This window comes from Oryzias latipes, chromosome 20 (assembly GCF_002234675.1).
Source record: "Oryzias latipes chromosome 20, ASM223467v1".
NCBI classification, from domain to species: Eukaryota; Metazoa; Chordata; class Actinopteri; order Beloniformes; family Adrianichthyidae; genus Oryzias; species Oryzias latipes.
The window spans coordinates 10,789,191-10,812,710 of record NC_019878.2 but is presented as its reverse complement, the minus strand read 5'-3'; the positions used below and the strand labels follow the sequence as shown (position 1 = coordinate 10,812,710).

Here is a 23,520-nt window from a genome sequence, read left to right as displayed (position 1 = left end):
CAGCGCACAGCAGCGACTTCCATTTGCATGTCAGTTTGCCTGTCAACAGAAATTACATAATCCATTTTCCATTGTTACCGTCTTGTTCAGTGTGTCTAATAAATATGGACAGAAACTTGATCTAAAGTCAATAGTTGAGGGAGAGCGTGCAGGGATGAAGGAGAGGATTCTTCAGCAGACAAACAAAGGCTCTTCAGTTTTCCCTGCCCGTTCCCCTGACTGAGAGCAGCCGGTGTCTGAGGACAGACGCTTGCCAGTTTCAACTTTTCCTTTCTTCCGCCTTCTTTCAGCGCTGTGATGAGGGGAGAGGTGGCTTTTGTCTTTTGTTTTAGTTTGGGTTTTTGCTTGCCATGTCTGATAAAGAAGCTGCTGTGAGGCTTTGGCACCCTCAGCCGGAGTAATGTGGGTGTTCAAATGAGGGAAAACAGTTCGGTTTTTAAACCTGAACATAAAGGGAATTACCTCCTCACACTCTGCTCCGTGAAACACCACCAGGCTGTCGCACTCTCTGCACTTGGAAGGAGCTCGCAGCTTCCTCAGCTTGTGGGTTTGGGCAGCCTTGGACATCTGGGTGTTTCTAAAGGGTCCTGGAGAGCTGGCGGTCTCTATGTCATTTAAGCCTAAAGAGTAGAGGAGAAGTGAAATAGCTTCTTTTTTTTTTGTTAAATCAAATTTTTACTTACAATTGGGCAAATTTGTAGCAAAAACTCTCAATCCAAAACATACACAAAAAAGCAGATGAACTCACTGTTATCAGAAGGTGAAGGGGGCTCCCTGTCGTCCAGGTCATCAGCAGAGGACATAGTCCCTGTGGAAGGAGTTCTGGGTAACCTCCTCTTGAAGTCACCTGAGCAACAAGGCACGACACAGAAGTAAGCCCACATCTTTACAATCATACTGAGTTTCTTCTTGCTGTGTCTGATTATCCTGTGGGAAACACTGCGGGGCCCAAACTGAAGAGGATGTCGAGGATCTGGTGAATTTGATGAATTTAAGGTGTGGCTGTTGAACCAGTAGAGGTAATGTAAGTGATTGGTGGTGATTTACATTTATATGGACTTATCAGCTGATGCCTGCTGATCTTGTTTTATTCTCTGTTATTGTTTTCATGATGAGGCCTTTAATGAAGTTAATCAGGGATAAACTCCTAAATCGTTCACACTTGAGGGGGATGAATCCAATAACATGCCTCCAAAGCAAAAGTCAACCATGCTACCCCTTCATGGAGCAATGGTTATACTAAACTGACCACATAGTGGAGTAGAGTGGGTCTTAAACGCAACTGCTGTTCAAAAATCCCTTTTTTCAGTCAGTTCCATCAAGTTGTCAGGTGCACAATCTGAATGTAAAATGCAGCTCCCGGTGTTTTTTACCTGGACTAGCAGTGGGGGAGTCCATGGAGCGGGACTCGCTGCTGCCTCCTGCACTTTCTGAGTCGCTGCACATTCCCCCTCCCTGACTGGTGGAGCTCCATTGTCGAAACGGGCCCTGGATCCGGCCTGCACAAACATAAAAACAATTTAAAATAATTTATGGGTTGTTCTTGTACAAGAAAGAACATAGAGAGCCGGTTCTAAAGATACCGTCTACGTGTTTTTGAAACTCCTGCCTGTTCCCGGGAAGTCAGTGGGTGCCACAAACCCTGGCATGCATTCTCATGACAACATTTCCATGTATTTTAGCGTGAACTTAGCTTATTACTGAATGCAGCCCAGAACTTTCTGTTCATTGTCTAAGGGAGATCCAGCTTCTTCTTACGAACTTAAAGTTCTACCTCATCCTGCTTTCATTACCAGCAGACACATCAGTGATGTAAACAGTCTCCTTTATAATGTCACAGAAAATCAAAACACAACATAACAAATGGGAATTGAACTGAATAAAGTGACCTTATCAGGGAGTGTGACTTGGACAAATGTACACAAGGAGTGGCTCAATATAAGTTGCATACCGTGGAAATCGGTGCTTCCGTTGGAGCGTCTCTCTGCAACCTTGGCATGATGGGTACTGGCCGAGCCTTCCACCTCGTCTCCAGCTTCAGAAGCCACAGATGGCTGCGTCAGGATGCTGTGAGAGGAGTGGCTGCTGCTTAGCGAGCGCTTCTTGGAGTGAACCCTAAACCGGAAAATAAAAATATAAAATCTCAGATTGTTGAGAGAGTGACGAGCACTTTTACAGAAATGTGCAATCTCCACACTTTTAATATCCTAATTCAAGGAGAGATTTTAGCTGCTGAGAAAAAGCTTCCAAACTTCAACAGATTCTGACAGAATTTAATAATGCAACCATTGACTATATAAAAACAGGACGGAGTGACTCCTCCCCCCTTGTGTTCCAAACAGGAAGTACCTGCTGGTTCCAAGAAGCCAAAATCCCATAGACTTCAATAGAAAGAACAGCTATTACTCAGTCATTCTAACATTTTCTTGCTAATCGGAAATGTTTTTCATGACATTTTTTCTTTAGGGCAAGTTATTCATGTTAACTGATGCCTTAATAAAATTATGTGGTCTCACATCAAACGTTTGACAGATCCTATTGTCAAGTGGTAGGGGTGTGGATATGAGGAAAACCTACGATGTGCGGCATCAGTGATCAATATTGGGATCAATATGGGGATTACTATATGAATTGCAATTCATGAACAAATAACAAAACAAAGCTAACACAATGTATCATTTCAACTTCACTGCAACAATTTAATTACATAAAAGTCAACCTAAAGTTTACAGCAAGTTAGTAGTACTTAACGGCATAAAACTAAAGAATTAAGAACAATGTAAGTAGCGTGCACTTGAATTTTCTTTTTTGAACATAATGGTTTCTCTGTCTATACATGTGTGTAAACATTTAAGGTAACCATTTATTGTGGTTTACGCCATCTTTTGCGTTAGGCGTATTGCACAAGCAGGTATCGCGATGCCTAGTGTGGACTTCCAACAAGCTCATAACTAATTGGTTGACTTGGGCCAATCACTTCTTACTGATGATTTCTCCAACATGGCGGCATCTGTATCTCGACTAAATTAACTTCAATTTGTTCGAACTGTAAGGAAGCCCTTTTCTATGTGTGACATCACACTCAGTCCAGTTCTCATATACAGTCGATTAACTATTTCCACGGGTTCCATAATATTTCCTATGATCTTTTCATTATGCATTACAGGGGTTCTATTATATTTTCTATGTTCTTGTTCTTATGCATTTAATGGATTCTATACATGCATGTATATTGTATTGCAGAAATATGCTTGATTCCTGCCCTCAGTAGCAGATAATATGTGCCGAGGTCACCAATAGGCCTGTTTTTGACTTTTGGCCTCCATTTTCTTTCTGTACTGGAGTGTTTATGGAGCCACCACACCTGCATTGCAGACTAGACAAAAACACACCAGTCTAATGATGTATTTTGTATGTTTTCATCTTCCCTTACTGAATAATAAAAAAAAACCTTTTTGCCTTGAGGACAGAGACAGCAGACAGCCACAAAGCCTAACAGGTCATGTTTCTCCAGATCTCCCTTTTTACAAAAGGTTTGAAAATTCATGCAGACTCTTGTGTGTCTTTTCATTTCCCAAATGCACATTTCATTTTTGGACGTCCTGAACCATCCGAATCCGCGAAGGTCGGACGAGACGGCAACACCACATATACAAATGAGCTTCTGCTGTAGGGAATTGTTAATTACGATTTTAAAGCCCATTAAAACACAACATAACTACACGAGTTTCATAAAAACACCAATTAATTTAAAAACAATACAGTTGAACTGACTCTCGACGGTGGACAGACGATGCCCTCCAATGTTTACCAAAAAATTCCCACAGTACACAAAAAAGTAGGTCAGTGGTCTATATTTAAGATGTTGGGGAGCAGTGCAGTGGGCGTATGTGAACGTGGGTGTGTCATTTCCTCTCTCCCAAGCTAAATTCTTTTGATCAGTGGGATCAGAGCGTGGGGGAGGTGGGGGAGCGGAGGGAGAAAACTAAGTGAGAACAAAGCACTCTCTTATTCCCGCCTGTCTGGAATGTGCGTGTGACCACAAACCTGTGTCAACACAACCCAATCGAAAGAAGTTTTCAACCGCATCCTAGCTTACAAAAGCTGCTCTCCAGAAATGCCCAAATTGGACAGTTGGGTTTTTTGTTTTGTTTACATTTTTATATGAAATTTGGGAGTTCCTGAGTCATTAGTGCTTAACCCCCCTCGACACCCAGCTCTTCTGTTAGCTGACTACAGTCATTTCCACAGGAAGTCCAGACCAACCCAACTGTTAAAGACTTTCCAAAACAAACTCCCCCACTCTGGCACTCCCCCTCTCACCAACGAGGCCTGCCATCTCACAGAACAACACCAATTATATTCTATCCAAATCTAATCGTTATGCTCACTCAGAATCTCTTGATAGTCGCACTACGCTGGTAAGTCTGTTTAGGGACATTCCTTCAAAAGGAAAGCTAGAGATTGCAGATAAATAAAGTTGTTTAAGTGAGAAAAACAAAGACGGTGTCCAAATTCAGTCACTGCTCCCCGGTTAGTGCACTATGTAGGGCCACTGACTGTATATGAGAGCTGGACAGAGTGAGTGTGAATGAAGTCATTTCAGTCGCCATTTTTGGCGACATGGATGTTGCCATGTTGGAGCCAGGCGACATCAGTGAGCAGTGATTGGTCTGAGTCATGGTTTCCGTGACAACCTCTCTCACCAATCAGGACTGGAGGAGGCTTGTTAGAACTCCACACCCCTCCCGCTGAAAGCGAGCTCATGAGAATCTGTCAATCAAACGTTGAAGAATCTGATTGGTCAGTTTGTAACTTGAATAACTTGGAATAAAGAAAAAATATAAAAAAAATCTTGTTAAGCAAAAACATGTTAAATAGAGGTAGAATGGTTATTAAAAAATAAATAAATGACTAATAGCTGTCAATTTGTCAATAGAAGTCTATGGGACTTCCCATTTGGAATGCAAGGGGGGAGGGGTCACCCAGTCCAGTTCTCATATACAGTCAATGCATAAAGCATTTGTCCTATTGTCGGGGTGTCCCAAACTAGAATTCCAAAATCCAGTGTCTTGGAAATTTTCCAGAAGTCTCTTACATAACCTAGAGCGCATCACACTAGATTGGCGAATATAGACAATAATAAATTGTGTTTGAATGATTTGTTGTTTGAAAATTTTGATTCTTTTTTAATCATCCAAGTTGTCATCACCAGAAAACAGTGGATTCATAAATAGTCTTCGTAAAATGTTTATGTTTATGAGGTTTTTTCACTTCAGCAAATGGGTGATGTCATATTCTAAAAAAAGAAAAGTAGTGAGCATGTGAGCAAATAGCATCAAAATCCATGGTTCTAGATTTTCCTGCAACATTTAGTCTTTGGGGGTTAGGGACTAGTGAGGGAATGTGAACAGCTAAAGTGTGGGCAGTAAATAGGAACTGGATTATAGCAGACCTGCCCCCTTACCCTGCGCTTTTTGTTGTAGGTTCATCAATTGAGTGGCACTCCAGGCGAGGAGCATCTGCAGGCAAACTCCGGACAAACTCAATGTAGCGCTGGCCGGGCTCGTACAGCTTGGCGTTTTCGCACAGACTCTGGTGGTTGACCGGCAGAGAGACGACCTGAGCCTGCTGGAGCTGGAACCAGTTCACGGTCACCTGAAACACAAACGGCCGTCATAATCCTCCACTTAACAATCGTCAACTCATTTCTGCTTTTCTATTGAAGCATGCTTTTCATTCCCTTATACAAGTCACCTGAGAAAGGATTATTCTTGCAAATGAAATGTGCAAGCTTACTGCTTTGAGGGTGAGGTCACACTGGGAGACCATCTCTCGGATTTGAGTGATGATCTCACTCTTGGCGTTTGCCAGATCGACTCTCTTCACTCCAACGTCGAGCTGACAGGCCTTACAGTGCTCCCTAGCTTCTTCAGCCTTCAGAGGAAAACCATTTTTACCTTACTGGCATCCATACTCAACATTAAAGTAATCAAAAACCACATGCAAGCATAAACTGTCTCTGAAAGGAGTTGTCATACCTTCTGCAAGGCCTCCTCCTCCAGCCTGCGTCTCTTCTCCAGCTGCTTGGCAGCGGCTGGACCCCCACCTGCATTCTGTTCCTCCTCCAGGCGACTGGTGGCCACCTTGGCTTTCTCGTATTCCTCCTGCCGCTGGGTCTGCAGCAGCCGAGCCTTCTTTAGAGCGTTGTCTGCTTCGTGCTGAAGGGGCAAACAAAAACTTTCAGGTGTCTGCATCTCTTGCATTATAGGAGCTGCAGAGTAATGGTCCAAATTTGTCGTTTTGGAGAATCCACTTACCATTTTCTTCTGCTCTCTCTGCCACTGCTCTTTGACCTCTTTCCTTCGCCTGTCCAGCTCATTTTTTCGGGCCAGAAGAGGCTGAATAGAAGCAAACAGTTACTAATAACTCTCACTTCTGTTGCTCAACTCTAGACAAAGTTTAACTTCAGCTTTACAGCAGGTGTTGGGACTAGTTACCTGCATGAACTTGTTGCTTTGGAGAATGGCTGCAGTGTTTAGTACCAGTTGACTGTATTCGTTGTCATTTTTGAAAGCCGTCATGTAGATCTCACGGAACGGCATGAACTCCTAGAAGGGAAATTAGAATGTCTTGGCATCCATCCAGTCCATCAGCAAAAAAAAAAAAAAAAAAAAAAAATGACGCAACAGGTGGAATTAGCTGCAGTGTTTGCTTACCTGCTGACTTGCAAGCCCCTTTGCAGTTTCAGCCATTTTGGCGTAAGTCTTTGCACACTCTATGTCTGCAAAGGGAAGACAACAACAGCTTAAAAAAATGAATCATTTACTGTAGAGTTGGATTAAAAATTAAACTAGTCATTTATGATAAAGAAAGGAAAATAATGAATAATCAGATATAAAGCTGTAAGCAGTATGACCCGCAGGTGCCCGTTGTCAACATATCAACTTTCTAGTAACATATAACAAGCAAAGCTGCAATCATGACTAAGCAAAATGTAGAAAAATGGTAGATTGTTGTCATTCAACTTCATGTTTAGACAGCACCCCATCATTCTACAGGTGTCTTAACTCACCCATATTGAGCCGCTTCTCCACCCAAGTCAGAAGCTCCTTGGTGTACTTGGACCACGCTTTAGCATAGAGCAGCGCCGAATCGACTCCGCTGTCCTGCCGCTGCAGCGCTCGGTCCACCTCCTCTGGGCGAACCGGCTGAGAGGGCCCTTCGATGACAGGGAAATCGTTTGGGGACTTGGACGAGATGGGCTTTAACATTTCTAGCTACAAATGCAACATGCCTGGCACTACATTTGCCTAGCAACAGGTGTGTGAGGGAGTGGGTAAAACCTAGCTGCCCTAGAGTGACGGTAATATGGGTCAATTCCCTCTGAAGCCACGTAAAGCTGACAGACATTTCAATAGAGTAATTGTTTATCACCCCGTGAAAGCCCACAAAAATATTAAAAACAATAACAAAATCAAAGCCTAAATAAAAACCCTCACCCAACCTGGGAAAATTAGCTTTTCTCCCAAAACAGAACCAGACCACAGAAACAGTAGGTTTAATCTGTCCTACCTGGTGGATCATCTTTCTCAGGACCGGATCCTCCAATTTCCACAGAAATGTTCTCAAATGACTGGAAATAAAAGACATTTTTTGAAGTTTTACTTTTTTAAATGAGACTGGAGGGGCAGCATTTCCGAACTGAACCATGGAACGCTCTGCAAACAGTTTTTAAATAGTCCTTATCAGAGCTTTGGCTTCCTATGTACAGCCACTACATGGAAAAAAACAACACTATAGCATTAATTCATCATTGATGAAGGGCAACCTTGTTAACCACACTAAACTTGTAGTGAAAAACTGAGTTTTATACCTTTTACCAGGATAAATGTGAGCAGTGGCATATGGGTTTATGATGAAAAAAACTTCACAAATGGATGGAAAAAGGATATGCAAAACCTTCTTACCCTACTTCTTTTCGTTAGGGGCAGCCCCAACACCGATCCATTCTCTACATCTCCCATAAGGAAGTCAGACACTCTAAAGAAAAACAGGAGCAACAAAATACCAATAAGACAAAGGGGGGAAAAAACTGCACAAGTTCCAACTGCTTTATTCCTTCTGTCGGTAAACCAGAAAAGATATGTTAAATATGCTTCCAATGCCTGGTTTCAGTGTTCTGTTAAACTGCTTCTCGATCTACTGCGCAGGAGATCAGTTACAGAATAGAAAAGTTAAGACCCACTCCGATAAAGATTGTGTTTTTAATATGCTCTTGCTGCCTTTTTCTGATGGAGGACTTATTGCATTTCTAAGCACCTTTTTATTCAAATCAAGCATCAGGAGCAGACAAAAAAAATGCTGTTTGGTGATGTAGAAAATACGCTAGACGAGCTACAAGCTCCCTGCTCCGTTCCATTCTGACAAATGCCTCCATGTACGTCTTTGCCTTCCTCGTCTGAGCTGACATCTGGTTGATAGCTCCAATATTTTTGTTGCACCTACAATATCAGATTGGGAGTGTCAGGAGGGGATGGAATCTAGCAGGAGAGCATGTAAACAGAGAGCTCTCAGCTACAGGGAGGGGAAAGGAGGGCCAGGTGGCTCTGTTCAGACGGTCCCCGGTGAATTCTCGATTCTGATTGGCTGCTGGGCTTGCATTGAAAATTGATAACGCACAGGGATAATGCACACCTAAAAAAGAAGTTCCGGTCACATCGCTTAAATGTTCTATATCACGGTGCTAGCTTCTTTAAAACAATCATTAGCTTCATCTGGACAAAAACAAGCAGTAAAGAGGCGAACTTTTTCTCTGAACTGATGCTTTATTTAACATATCGTGATGATCAGCATATATATATAGCTTTTCTTTGCCGCTGCAGTCGAGGTCCGCGGCTTAGCAGAAGCTTCACGGAAGCACTATCCTTTGCTTCGCGTTGGATGGTTCAGGCTTCCACGGCATGAGTCAATTCCTGATAACACACACTTCATCGGCTATTAACCCTACATGACCTACTGCTGCTCTGCATAAACTATGTACGTTTTTTATTTTGGCTAAACATTGTATAATCAGAATTAAAAGACCACTGGAAACCCTTTGAAAAATTTTTAAAAAAAATAATCGGAGTGGGTCTTTAAAAAGAAAAATTGGTCCTTTAAATGCATCAACTTTTTTCAAGACAATATTTTTTGGCTGCTGTAAGTCTCTAGCTTGTATTTGACATGAATATCCATCCTAATAACACTGCAAGAAAAATCACAAACAGAAAGAGAGCTGCATAAACAGCAGCTCCAACAACGTCGTCACACTTACACATTGCCAAACGTGAACGCCAAGGTGTCAATAGCTGTGTAGACGTCTCCAAAAAGCTCCTGTTTGTTCTCGCCGTTCACCTCCTTGAAGTTCACGCCTATCGAATCATGCAGAAAGGTTTGCTTAAAAAAAGAAAAATACATGGGGGTTTTTTTTTGCAAACCCCTTTAGTCCAGAGACATTCATTTCATCTATGATTCATCATCCTGTTCGTGACGTCAAGGATGCAGTCAAGGAAAATCCTTTTGAGTCATGCTCTTGTCCCAAAGAGTTCGGGATCCGCTCACGCACTGGAATTTGAAAGACACAAAAAAAAAAAAAAAAAAAAAAAAAATAGCCATCCAAAAACAACCAAGGTAAATCAGTGAAGATAAGCAGAAACAGCAAGTGTGTACATTTGGCTGTAATCTGGCCGCACAGTAGTTTCCTGCTTTAAGTCTAAACAGTGCTGACCGAGGACAGAGTGGAGAGAAAAAAAAAACAACACCAGTGTATATGGGGCTGTAATTAGTCTTAACAATAAACTTCCCGTACTGACCAAGAAGAATGAAAACCAAACTACAGGAGAGATGCTTCAAAATAAGAATAAACATGCAGCAATAAATAAAGTGACATCCCCAAGCCTAAAAGGTTTAACGTTGAATCAGGTTTCAAGCTTTGACCAAAGAACATAGAAACGAGTCCCTTCTTGATGAGAGGATAAAGAACAGAGGGAAAATTCAGAAACACCAATTACCTACCTGAAAGCAAGCTTCCCTATAATCCACTTGAACATCAACCGCTTTTGGTAAAAAACCCGATTGTAACCCAGCAACATAAAATGTCCACGAAGGAGGACAGAAAGTTGCTAAAAACAGATCCAATTTGTCCTTTAAATGGCAAAACGCAAAGGTTTTGCCACATTAGTTAAAAAAGAGAAAACCAAGCCGGTAACATGTTGCCATGTTCATGGGAAAACATTTTTATCCTCTGTGGAGCTTCTGCTATTACCAATCAAAGCCCACGACTTCTGTGCTGCTGCATCTCCTCCTCGTCTGTCCAATGACCCCCCACCCCCCACCCAAAAAAAAAAAAAAAAAAAAAAAAACTCCTGACAGGACATCCTGAGGTTTTCTGGAATACAATGCCACTACTTGCTCTGGCCCACAGCAACGGTTCAAAAGTGGAAGTTACATCATCAGTGAGAAATGGTATTGTTTCATAAGAAAAGCACAACACTCTCCAAACACTCACGAAGAGTTCTGCTTTCGGGGATCGAAGAGTGCAGTTGGACGTGACAGTTAACACAAAGTCAAATTCAACGCAGTGTTTGTACTTTTGACAATGGAGAAATTCAATTGCAGTTTTTTCCTGAAAGTTTCATGTTATTAGAAACCATCAGTGTACATAGATGACATATAAGATTAATATATGCAGTAGAATGTCATCCATAGAGGCTTATTATTGTGTCATTTCAGTAGCTTTTAGACTTTGTGTTGGGGAACAAAAGTACACAGCTGTCTCAGGGAGGGTCAAGATGTGACCTTTTCTGGCCACCTAGTGGCAAAAAGGACATTGAAGTACTACACATGCAATAAACATAAAATGATTAAATGATGCTTTGATTTATTAAAGACACGTAGGAAGATAAAATCTGATTGCAAAAATAAACAAAAAGCACAGCTGGAATTGAAAATATATCCACTCCTGACAAACTTACTGCAACAAATTTAAGAGAACAATATGCTTACTGTATTTTCCACACTACAAGACATATTTTAAAGCCTTATTTCCTTTTATTATTATTATTGCGACAGTGTGGCTCATAATCTGAAAACCCTTCTATATATATAGATTAATTATGGTTCATTTAGAGAGGTGCACTGTCCTCCAGCAAAATGTCCATTATTTTTTTTTAATAGATTCAAACAAGTTTGGGTGTTTTGGAAATACGCTAACATGGCTAACGTGTAGTGGTGTTGGACTGCCCCTTTTTTTATGTTACTACTAAGGTGGGAGTTGCCATAGTGATTGAAACATTTGTTTTAGCTGTATCAAGGCCCGTACACACCGGGACGAATATTCGCCAGGCGTTATTCGCCAGCGTCATTCGCCAGCGTTTTTCGCCACGTTTTTTGTGTTCACGCCCAGGCGATTTTCGCTGACGATGAGCCGAGCGAACATGCAATTTCATTCCCTGACATTAGATGGCGCTTAATGTAAAACAGAAATACTCCAGTACACAAGGTGGCGCTGCACAACTTTACGCTTCTTAAAGTCGCTTTTCACTCAGAAGAAGAGAGCAAGTATTTACGCGTTTGTCAGAATCAAACAAAAAAAACATGAATATTTCAAGCACCGGTAGCTCCAACTGGTGCTTGGTTTGGGGATATTTTAGAATGTTCGTCATTATTTCTTCGCGGCAGTGTAGATGCAACTCGGCGTCTATCTTCTTCGCTGGTATGTGTGCTCAGCAAGGCAGTTTTGTGTTTGAGCGCCCCCAAGTTGCGTTTTACTGTAATTTCAGAGGCTCCAGACACGTGTGCAAAAGCGCATTTCTTATTGGTCGAATAGATTTCGACGCAACGCGTCAAAAAAAAAAAAAAAAACGAACCCGAGGCGTTTTTTTTTTTTTGACGCTTTGACGCGTGGCGTTTTTTCGCATCGGTGTGCACACTCTCATTGGTGCCCTTTGTTTAGTCACGAGGCGTTAAACGTCTGCGAAAATCGCGCGCGAAATTCGTCCCGGTGTGTATGGGCCTTCAGTCTGTTTTTTTTCCCGCAACTTGCAAACAAGGTTCGGTGATAAATAACCTAATGCGACTAACGTGTAGCGTTATTGGAATTTAGTTTTTTTTTACGTGTTTTTACTACTAACTAGGCTGGGGTTTAGCATAATAACAGTAATGTTTGTTTAAGCTGTATCTGTTTATTTTTTTTTAAGTGTAGCAAACAAGGTTGGGAGTTATAGGGATTGTGAATATGCTCACGTGTAGTGTGTAACAATCAAATTCTAGAATTTCTGTGAATGCAGTTATTAAAGTCTGATTGACAGACTTATCTCTGATTCTTTTGTCTTGTTTAATGTGGCTTATAGTTTGTTGCACATTATAGTGTGGAAAACGCAGTACATACAAAAATTTTTTTTTTTTAATATCACAGTTTTTGTGTATATCTTTTGGATATTAAATGCCAAACAGTGACACTCCTGCCTGAAAGACTTGCAACAACTTCATAATTGGCTGTGGCACATGCACACCCAGTAGCATGGACGCCTTCCAAAAAATGTTATTGAAGCCGAGCCCCATTCACATGCAAAGAGCCATCGCTGGCTTTGTTCACCCCATCATGTCAACACTTTTCTATCAAGAGGAGCCTTTTTGTAAAAAAAAAAAAAAAAAGGACATGCAGCTCCTCTGCGATGCAAATTAAGATGAGGAGTACCCAAGGAGATTGCTGTGTGGCACCCGTGCTTCAGTAAAAATGGACGTACATGATGGATTATAATCTCAGAGATTGGAGAGGAATTTTTTCAGCATGGCTTCCTTTGTGTACTAGTGGTATGCTGCACCTTTCACATCTCACACTTTTAAATCTTTGATTGTAAATACAAGTGTCGGTACAGTAAAAACTCACAAAGCCAAAGGAAACCGTATTAGGAAAGCCCTCTGGAGAGCTTTTTCAAAACAGATTTTTAGACTGTGAGCGAGACAAGACGCAGACACAGACAAAGTTCAGGGCAGAAGACTGCCGAAGGGGAAGGGCGGATGAGATAGGTAGAGACAGAAAACAGGCCAAAGGAGAATTTTGAGGAGTAGCTGGTGTGTTTTACAGAAAAGCCGCCAACTTCGGTGTGTGTGTTTACAAGTTTAAGGGAGAGCCCGGTAATCTCGGCTCACCTTTGACCGTGGCGATGACGGTTCCAGCTGTACTGAGGATATCCACAGAGTTGAGACTCTGGTGTTTGTTGATAATAGCCTTCAGAACTCGCAGCAGCTCGCCCAGGCGCTCATGAACCGCATGATGCAGGCAGTCCTGGTGCTCTGGGGAATGAAAACACACACAATAATTGTAACCATTTCCGCCTATGTAAAAAATGTAACAACAACAAAATAACATCAAGAATTGCTTATAGCAGTCAATACTTTTAAGTACAGGTACGTACTTTTCTACAAAAGTCTTTGATACATCTAAGTTTTTACTAAAAACATCAGTAATGGACTACAGGTATACAACAACTGTAGAGTGGAAAACTGGTGGGAGTTCTAAACAAAGTTCAAAGTTTATTTCTCTTTTTTTATGGCCAGATTAAACTTTGCCTTCTAAATTTATGTAATGCAAACTTCTTAAAACCATGGTGTTTTAATTTACAGTTAGGACCATAAATATTTGGACAGAGACACATTTTTTTCTAATTTTGTGTCTGTACATTACCACAGTGAATTTTAAATAAAACAACTCAGATGCCATTGAAGTGCAGACTTTCAGCTTTTATTCCATGTGTTGAACAAAAAGATTGCATAAAACTGTGAAAAACTAAAGCATTTTTTAAACACAATCCCTTCATTTCATGGGCTTGTAAGTAATTGGACCATTGACTTCCATGCTATTGCATGGGCAGGTATGGGCAATTGCCATGTTATGTCATTATGAGTGAGGCAGATAAAAGGCCTGGAGTTGATTAGAGGACTCGTGCTTGCATTTTGAAGATTTTGCTGTGAACAGACAACATGCGGTCAAAGGAGCTCTCCATGCAGGTGAAAGGAGCCATCATTAAGATCAACAGTGTGGTGCATCCTGAGAAAGAAAGAAAGCACTGGTGAACTCAGCAACGCAAAAAGACCTGGACGTCCAGAGAAGACAACAGTGGTGGATGATCGCAGAATCATTTCCATGGTGAAGAGGAACCCGTTCACAACAGCCAAATAAGTGAACAACACTCTCCAGGAGGTAGGCGTATCAATATCCAAGTCTACCATAAAAAGAAGACTGCATGGAAGTAGATACAGAGGGTACACTGCAAGATGCAAGCCACTCATAAGCCTCAAGAATAGGAAGGCTAGATTGGACTTTGCTAAAAAGCATCTAAAAAAGCCAGCACAGTTCTGGAAAAACATTCTTTGGACAGATGAAACCAAAATCAACCTCTACCAGAATGATGGTAAGAGAAAAGTATGGAGAAGCTCATGATCCAAAGCACACTACATCATCAGTAAAACACTGTGGAGGCAGTGTGATGGTCTGGGCGTGCGTGGCTGCTAGTGGCACTGGGACACTAGTGTTTATTGATGACGTGACACAGGACAGAAGCAGCCCAATGAATTCTGAGGTGTTCAGAGACAGACTGACCGAGCAAATCCAGCTGAATGCAGCCAAACTGATTGGGCGGCGTTTCATATTACAGATGGACAACGACCCAAAACATACAGCCAAAGCAACTCAGGAGTTTATTAAAGCAAAGAAGTGGACTATTCTTGAATCAGTCACCTGATCTTAACTCAATTGAGCAGCATTTCACTTGTTGAAGACTAAACTTCAGACAGAAAGGCCCACAAACAAACAGCAACTGAAAGCCGCTGCAGTAAAGGCCTGGCAGAGAATTCAGAAGGAGAAAACCCAGCATCTGGGGATGTCCATGAGCTCAAGACTTCAAGCTTTCATTGCCAACAAAGGGTTTTCAACCAAATATCAGTAATGACCATTTTGTTTTCAGTTATTTCATTTGTCCAATTACTTACGAGCCCATGAAATGAAGGGATTGTGTTTAAGAAATGCTTTAGTTTTTCACATTTATATGCAATTGTTTTGTTCAACCCATGGAATAAAAGCTGAAAGTCTGCACTTCAATGGCATCTGAGTTGCATTATTTAAAATTCACTGTGGTAATGTACTATAACTAAATTAGAAAAATGGTGTCTCTGTCCAAATATTTATGGTCCTGGCAGTATATTTGTAATCCAGGGTCATAGCTTTTAAGTGGTTGATCATCAATATAGAAACATCATCTCGATCACACCTTTTGACTGTATAAGGCTGATAACCCTGGATCTGTTATCTGGGACTTCCGTTATCCAGTTCCTTTAAGGAACTATAGACGTAAAACCTGGACCCTACTTGTATCCAGGTTATCAACAAATGCGACTTTACTAAATGACACATATCAAGCTGTATAGTACTTTTCAAGATAACATTTTAAAACTTTTTATTAGTCATTTTCAGTTTCTCTTGTATATATTGATTAGTCGGCCAGGGTTATATAGATAAGTTATATTGTTAGGCTTTATGGGTGGATATGGGCTGTCTGCAGGCAAAAGAAAAGGGCAAACCTGATTGGTGATTAAACATTCTTGACATTTTTTTTTAACGTACCTAACTTCACTTCCAATTTTTTTCACATCACAGCAACACACAAGATTATTTGAACAACAGTTGCTGCATTATCTACATGTAACAGGGCAAATAAAGAGGCAGTAATCTTTGTTCGGGCAATATACTTTAAGGCTCTGTGCTTTGCTGGGAATTGTGTCACCCAACACTTAGCTGATAAATGTAATTGGGTGTTTTGCAGTAAACACCAAACAAGCTGAAGCAACAGCCCAGCTATTAAATAAAAGCCCGGTTGCAATGATGCTCATTAACTGGCTGAAGGGTCACCGCGGAACTGTCAACCTTTATCAGTTTAAATTGCGACTGTAATGGTCACGTATGATTTGGGCCAATCATTCACAGCAATGGAAGACTGCAGGAGTTAATATCTAGTCCAGGCAGAAAAGCTGCAAGGGCAGAGACAGCAGAAGTTCTGTACAGGACAGAACCTTTAGGAGTGTACATAGAAGCACCTACACTTGCCTCCTGGTGAATAGATATCTGGTTGCTCACTAATGACAGCATGGAATCTGAAGCATGCAGGTCCATGTACTGGATGTGTCTTTACCAAGAGTGAGTCAACGCCACTTGTAAAGGGACAAAATGCACTTTGTTATCGACTAACCTTGAGAATGTGCCTTAGGTGTGCCTGAAAAATGACGTCATATGAAAAAAAACTAAAGGAGCAAATGAGTAATATTTGAGTAACATTTGTACAGATGAATAGGAACAAAAAAATTTAGAAACAAAAGTTGGATATTTTGTCTCTTCCGTCTGGAAGAGCCCGCATTATCGTCGCTAGGACGGATCTACATTCCACTTCAAGGCTATAATCAAAGTTATCCAGGTTGTATTTGTGATACTTTTTCAACATGTTTTTCTTGGTGTTTAGTGGTTTTTATTTAATGGCGGTTTCTTGGGTCAGACCTCTTTGCAAAACACATTCAGGATGCACACAAGCAGGCTATAATTTGTGCTGACGATCGCCCCTGGATTAACCCCGTTTGGAAAAAGGGATCAGAGAGACTTTAGCCGTCACTCGTTTTGTCTTTTTATTTGTTAGCCCTCTTTTTCGGAGCGGGACAAACAGTGCAACCAGAGAGGCTAATAATGCCGGGCCTTTGGGGCCACCACGACAATATTAGCAGAGGCCAGGGCTGCAAATGCAGCCAACTGACTGGAGTGCCAAAAAGGTGACAGTGAAGTGTGCTTATTGACAGTCAAAATAAGAAAAATAGAAGGGCGTACTCATCGTAAATATATAATCTTAAAAAATCATTCCCATTCAGGACTAGATTTTAGTACGAAATAGTGCAAACTGCATTCCTGCTTGGAGCCTTTTCATTGAGTTTGTATTTGCAAAACATGTATACATTTTTCTATCTTTTAAAACCATGTTTTTACTATTTAATCCCCTTTGGTTCATAATTTTTCTAATAATGCCGGGCCTTTGGGGCCACCACGACAATATTAGCAGAGGCCAGGGCCAAAAAGGTGACAGTGAAGTGTGCTTATTGACAGTCAAAATAAGAAAAATAGAAGGGCGTACTCATCGTAAATATATAATCTTAAAAAATAGAAAAACTTTAAACCTTTGGCTAGGTTATAAACTCTACAGATTATTGACTGAGAGTGAAAAATCTAGTTAAAAGAAAAACTAAACAATGAATTTAGGTACTCAATGTCTTACATTTCAGATAATTTTCAACAATTGAGTATGATTTATTTCCAATACTATTCTTAATTTTTCTACCAAAACAGGCAACAAGAAATGTCAACAAGTTGTCATACAACCTTTATAGCTAGTCATTCCCATTCAGGACTAGATTTTAGTACGAAATAGTGCAAACTGCATTCCTGCTTGGAGCCTTTTCATTGAGTTTGTATTTGCAAAACATGTATACATTTTTCTATCTTTTAAAACCATGTTTTTACTATTTAATCCCCTTTGGTTCATAATTTTTTTTTTGGTACCAAGCGTTGACTGTATTTGAGAACTGGAGAAAGGAAGTGTGATGACACCCTTGGTAAATAGCTCCAACCAAATGTAGTCAATTATGTCGCCATTTTTATTGCGATACACATGTGGCCATGTTGGAGCCAGACGACATCAGTAAGAAGTGATTGGTCCAAATTGTTGTTTCTATGGCAACCACTCTCTCCAATCAGGAGTGGGCTTATTGGAAGTCCACACTCCTAAACTTTAAAAGCGGGATATGCAAAATCTATCAAACGTTTTGAACGTTTAAAGTGAGACCACGTACTTTTATTTAGGCATCTGATTGGTCAGTTTATAACTTGAATAACTCGCACTACAGAAAAAAATATAAAAATAAAGGGATTAGGAAGAACATGATAAAAAGGTAGATCAGCATGGTTATTTTGAAAATATAATAAATGAGCTGTATATTTCTCACTAGAAGTCTATGGGATTTTGGCTTCTTGAAATCAGCAGTTTGAAACGCAAGGGGGAGGGGTCACTCCGTCCAGTTCTTATAGTTTATAGTACCAAAATAAAAATTTCTTTGTTTTTTTTTTTTTAAAACCCTTAGATAAATTAATAGACTACGTTCACACAGACCATGGCAATGTGCGTTCAAGCAGTCAATTCCAGGAAAAGTCTTTGTAATTACGCGTGAATGGATGTTCCAGGTTTCCGTGGCATTTAGCATCAAAACTGAAGTTTTTCGGCCCTTTTTTGAGGCTCTACGCACAAAACTTATGGCCATTGACTGTGAAAGTCAAACCAGTTGAACTTTGACCAATCAGAGACTCAGATTTGATAGTGATGTATGGGTAGTGCCCTTTTTAAGTCTCTTAAGTGCAAACTGTTTGAAATTGTTAATGGAGGATGAATTAATTATTGCGGTTTGTGCCCGGCTGGAACATATATAACACTGAGTCAGTCATATATTGGAATAGAACTGTCAAAGAAAAGATTTACACCGCTTTGATATGTCACACCAACCTCTCCCAAGTGTTGGTACATGCGCTAGGATTGGGTAGTGACAGTTCAGTGTAAACAACATTTGCTAAAAGACAGTTCAAGAAGCTGCGTTTAGTGCATTCTGAAACGTGCAACACATGCAGTAGCATTAAACTGAGTGTCCAGCTTTAGACTTTGGATCATTCTATTAAAGCCAAAAAATATATATATATTTTACAAAAAGATTGAGGAAAATTAAAGATAGATTTCATGTTTAAGCAGCAAACTGACCAAAAACAACCAAAAGATTTTGTTTAGATATAAAAAAAACAAAAACAAAGGTGGTAACAGAAAATTAAAGCTAAATATTTTTGTAATAGGAAGAGTTACAATTCCAGTAGGAAAAAAATGAGGCTGTATTATCCAAAGGATTTACATACAGCATCATTCACCAACCTACAGAACTCCATGCCAACAAACCTGCTTGTTAAAAACCTCTCAAAACGTCTCCACAGGAGGCGAGGAGTTCAGTTTTGTCCATAGCAACCACCCTCATTCATCTTCATTCATTTTCTTTTTTTTTGATTGCTGGGAACATGGTGGGGTCTCGATCCCATCAACCTCACGTTCTTTTCATTTCCACGGAAATACCTGTAGTGTATGAAATAGTCTAGCGATGGGGATCTGGGACTATTGGACACAAATTAAATGAGCCCACTTATAGGTAAACATCTGAGATCAGGTTCCCACAGCAAGAAAATAGTTGGAGGTCCTTTATACTTTTCATAGCAGAGATGGTAAATGTATAACATGACTTTACTTGATTTCCCCCCAAAAGAACTTGGATCCATTGTTGTAAACAGAGCCCCCTGTCTCCCCAAAGACATCTTATATGAAGAACATTCTGGGTTAGACAAGCATTCAAGCTTACAAGGAGGTGCTTCAAATCCATAAGCTTTTAATAGGCCATTTTCATTTTTAGATCCCATTTATGGATATTATCCTTTGAATGATAAACTCCCAAAAAGCCTAATCATCCCCACACAGCCTAAATATCCCATTCATCTCACCAGTAACTAAATCCTGAAACCTGAGGGCATCCCGCTTGAACAAGCTATAGATTAACGTCGTACTCAACCATGAAAGCACCAACAGACAGAGCAAAGCTTCAATCATCAATGGCTGTTGTGTAGACCATTGGAAATCCTGAAAAGCAGGCTAATTAGCACAACATTATGGCGGCATCCACCAGCACAGCAGGACACAGGATAATGTACAGAGACTGATTATTTTAACCCCTTTACTGCCATGCTGGCTGTAGCACAAAGAGAGGAACACCGATTCCCTGCTGGGGAGAGCCCATAAAAAGAAGTTATTTTGGTGATTTCCCAGTAAAAATTAGTCAATCTGAGAGAAATGTCTGCAAAAACTTTGAAAGGGAATTGAATTTGGGAGTCTGAGAAAATAGTGAGGGGGTAAGAGTTTTTTCCTTTTTTGGAGGTAGTACTCTCTCTTGGGATTTGTCCCAAATTTACCCCTAAACCCCCACAGCCCTGCTTGGAGAGGGGGTTACGAGAGCGAGAGACATTCCTGTGCATAATAAGCCGTGGTGAATGAAGGCTACATGGGGATCAGACTCCAATTCTGATGAGAAGGAGGCTGCAGATCAGGGAGCTGCTCACAGACTGCCAGCAACACATTGCCAGGTTTTTACTTCATCAGTGTCATGGAAACGCAACATTCCAGACTGTGTTTTTTTTTTTTTTTGAGAAGGTGGCTCATACAAGAACAGAGATGGAGCAGTACTCATAATGAAACTGAACTTTTCAAAAAGAAATCTTAGTAGTAAAGACTTTGAGCTGACACTGTTGAAAGACATTAAAAAAGTTTAATCTAGAAGGGGGGGACGGTTCATTTGTTCTAGGCGTCACCCAAACTGACACTGATAGAGTAGACCTATCACAATGCAATAGGAACTGCAAATCTTATTTTGGAATCAAATCTATTCTTTCTTCTGAGGCTCAGTGTCCCCTCAGGCCCGACATAAAATGACTTGGCAGCATTCCTTTGGCTGTGATCTAGGCTATGTGCAGTCATGCACTAGTACAAATCATGGAAGCAATCCATTATTTGTGCATCAAAACATCTGAAAACACGGAGGCGCTTATGGCCTTGACGCAGTATGAAGGGGGAAAAAAATAAAAAATAAAGAAATCACCAAACATGTTTCAAGTCCCCTGTGATCGCTGTTCTCAGTGGTCTTTATGACTATGCTGGTTTCATCCAAAACCAAAAAACAGTGTCGTCTTCTTGGACACAACTTCAGTAGTTTATCAGAAATTCACCTCTGACTTGTGGGCGGGACTGCTGGTGCAGATAAAGCCCGCCCCCACTTCCCATCACAGGCTTACCTCCGGCTCCAACCAAATGAAATAGATTTGATCGCCTTTTTTTCAAGGTATACGAACGTCGCCATGTTGGAGACAGTAAGCAGTGATTGATCCAAATGGGTAAAAGTCAACGTTTCTATGGCAACCACTCTCACCAATCAGGAGTGAGCTTGTTGGAGGTCCAGACCACTACCATTCTATCTCTCAGTCCAGTTCTCTTATGCCGTCACTAATCAGAATGAAGCGGTCCAGGGAGTTTGTGGCCCGCCCATTGTAGCCTCTACGTCAACACAACTACGATCTTTTTCAAGCAGTATATTTCTGTCTCCTCCTGATTCACATCGTTTTGAATAAAGAAATACTCAGAAATGCAATTTTGAGATTAATTTTCTATATAATTGACCTCAATCATCAGGAAAATGCCACAAGAACAAAAACACAATTTGTGGGTCTTTAAAGGAACTCCTGACACAGAGGACTAAAGGGACGGAAGCAATGACTGATGTCAGTTAAAAGAAACCCTCATCTTTAGTCCTGCTGAATCAGGTCCCAGCTGGTAAACCCTTTTACTCACTCGTAAACTGGCTCTCTATTAGAATCTGGTTAAGTGCTGCTTTTCCAAAAAGCTTCAAGAAACTCCTTTGAGAGGAGATCCAAAAGTTCATCTCGCTCCAAGACTGGATCGCCTTTGTTTCAAACAGATTCTTTTTGAATAGGCTAGGGTGAAATGTCACATTCTTTAAAAGTGGCATCCCACAGCTAAAATTCAATCCAGTTTTTTAGCTCTTTGTATGTGGTCTTGACAGAAAAGGTCCACTTAACCTTTTAACACCTCGTGGGGTCAGTGCAATGGGTGGCATCTCCTGATACGCTCCACCCCGGCATACTTCCTGCGGTCTCTGGTCCTGTCAGGGAACCACCCTGCAGTTCACAGATTAGCAGATTACATGCAGCGGCTAAAAGGCCGGCCAACTTTGCCTTCCCAGTTCTGTGTGCGCCTAGTAAAGTAGTCCCCGTCGCCCAACCTTTGAAGCCATTTTTCCCATGACTGCCTGCACAAAGGGTGAGCGTTTGAAGAAAAGGACCCCAAGGATAGACACACAGCACCTTCCACCTATGCAGGGGGCTTTTTTTTTGTTCTCTCACTGCAAGCCACTGCCTTTCTAAGCCTTGTTAACTTTTTTGGAGTAAAAATGAAAAAAAAAAGCTGCTGAAAATAAGAAACAACTGAAAGTTGTTGGTTTTTTTGGGGGTTTCAGTCAAAACATTTCCTTGCAAATGACACATTTAGCATCAATCAAGACTTCTTTCTGGTCAGACATATTTGGACAAAGATATTTCCAGAGTTCTTTGCATATGAATGTGGTGGAGTGTGGAGTGAAGAACCCCTCCCAACACACTCCTTCATTTCTCTTTGGAGCTGTCTGTCAACGTGAGCAAAGACAGCCAATGTTTTTCTCTTGATACCCCCCCCCCCCCCCCCCCCACACACACACACACACACCCCACACACCCCACACACACACACTGCAGCAGCAGCCACCACCTCCACCACCCGCTGTTGATGCAAAGATCTGAAAGCTGGCATTCCAGCTATCCTTTCTTCAGGAGAGACTGCAGACCCCCGCCGCCACCACCAACCACCACCACGGTGGAACGTCAAGCTGAAAACTGAGACTCTAGTTTATCCAAAAGTTATGTAAAGTTTTGGAATTCTGGGGGGTTTCAGTGAATGTAAAGATGAGCTCCTTTTATAGGTCTGTCAGAAAACAGGACTAAGCTTTGGGGAGTGAAGATGGGGGGCAAATGTGTTAAGATGGGGGGCAAATGTGTTTGAAACAAGTGGGCAAGGTTTTGCTTTACTAGTATCCTAGATATGGAAAGGTAGGCTTGGTACTCTTAAAAGTTGAAAAAAAATATTTTTGACTTGATTCATGTTGTGTGAGTGGTGCTTTATTTTATTTATTTTAGCTTTTTACCTACTTCTAAGCAACATTTAACAGCTTAAGCAGACACACCCACACACAAACAAGTCGTGTTTGTTGATCTCTACTCCAACTCAACAATAATACACTCAAATGATCACGTCAGGGTTTTTTGTGACGAAACACATTTACTGTTCACAATAACAAGTCATCATCCAAACCAAATAAAGTATTAAGAAATATAATCCAGTGGAAAAAAAGATGCTTAGCTGCAACTAAAGTTAAAAAAAATAAGAAATCTAAGAGGCCATCTAGATGATTTTGCTTCACAAAAATATGCTTCAAACTAAAATGTTTTTGTGTGGTACGACAATAGATAAATACAGTTTTGCCCTCATTCTGGCATAGCAGTTAGACAAAGGTAATGAGAGAACAGGGTGTTGTAGTTCAATGCTGCAAGCAAAAACAAATGACCTTCCAGAGATTATGATATTACCAAAACTAGAGCTCCACTGCCAGAGGGTTATAGGATAAATACCATTTTCTTCCACTATGCATGTCTGCGTTTTTTTGTTTGTCTTTCTGTCTAACAAGAACAATTTCAACATACCCAGGACA

The 23,520-nt window shown here is 40.9% G+C and overlaps 1 protein-coding gene across 4 annotated transcripts in view; it reads right to left on the bottom strand.

Moving 5' to 3' along the window:
* LOC101167748 (rho GTPase-activating protein 29) overlaps positions 1 to 23,520 on the bottom strand; it is a 38,531-nt gene that overhangs the window by 6,015 nt on the left and 8,996 nt on the right. For 2 of the 4 annotated variants that reach the window (XM_023950014.1, XM_023950013.1), the window contains exons 3-17: positions 13,195 to 13,338; positions 9,317 to 9,413; positions 7,971 to 8,043; positions 7,576 to 7,636; positions 7,076 to 7,222; positions 6,720 to 6,784; positions 6,501 to 6,611; positions 6,321 to 6,401; positions 6,042 to 6,221; positions 5,800 to 5,937; positions 5,468 to 5,658; positions 1,952 to 2,115; positions 1,374 to 1,499; positions 749 to 847; positions 463 to 620 (exon numbers count right to left, since the gene is read on the bottom strand). In XM_023950014.1, the coding sequence (XP_023805782.1) occupies positions 463 to 620; positions 749 to 847; positions 1,374 to 1,499; positions 1,952 to 2,115; positions 5,468 to 5,658; positions 5,800 to 5,937; positions 6,042 to 6,221; positions 6,321 to 6,401; positions 6,501 to 6,611; positions 6,720 to 6,784; positions 7,076 to 7,222; positions 7,576 to 7,636; positions 7,971 to 8,043; positions 9,317 to 9,413; positions 13,195 to 13,338 (1,835 nt within the window). Of the gene's footprint in view, positions 1 to 462; positions 621 to 748; positions 848 to 1,373; positions 1,500 to 1,951; positions 2,116 to 5,467; positions 5,659 to 5,799; positions 5,938 to 6,041; positions 6,222 to 6,320; positions 6,402 to 6,500; positions 6,612 to 6,719; positions 6,785 to 7,075; positions 7,223 to 7,575; positions 7,637 to 7,970; positions 8,044 to 9,316; positions 9,439 to 10,056; positions 10,358 to 13,194; positions 13,339 to 23,520 lie in introns of those variants that run through there. The other 2 variants (XM_023950016.1, XM_023950015.1) reach the window with 2 other exon arrangements.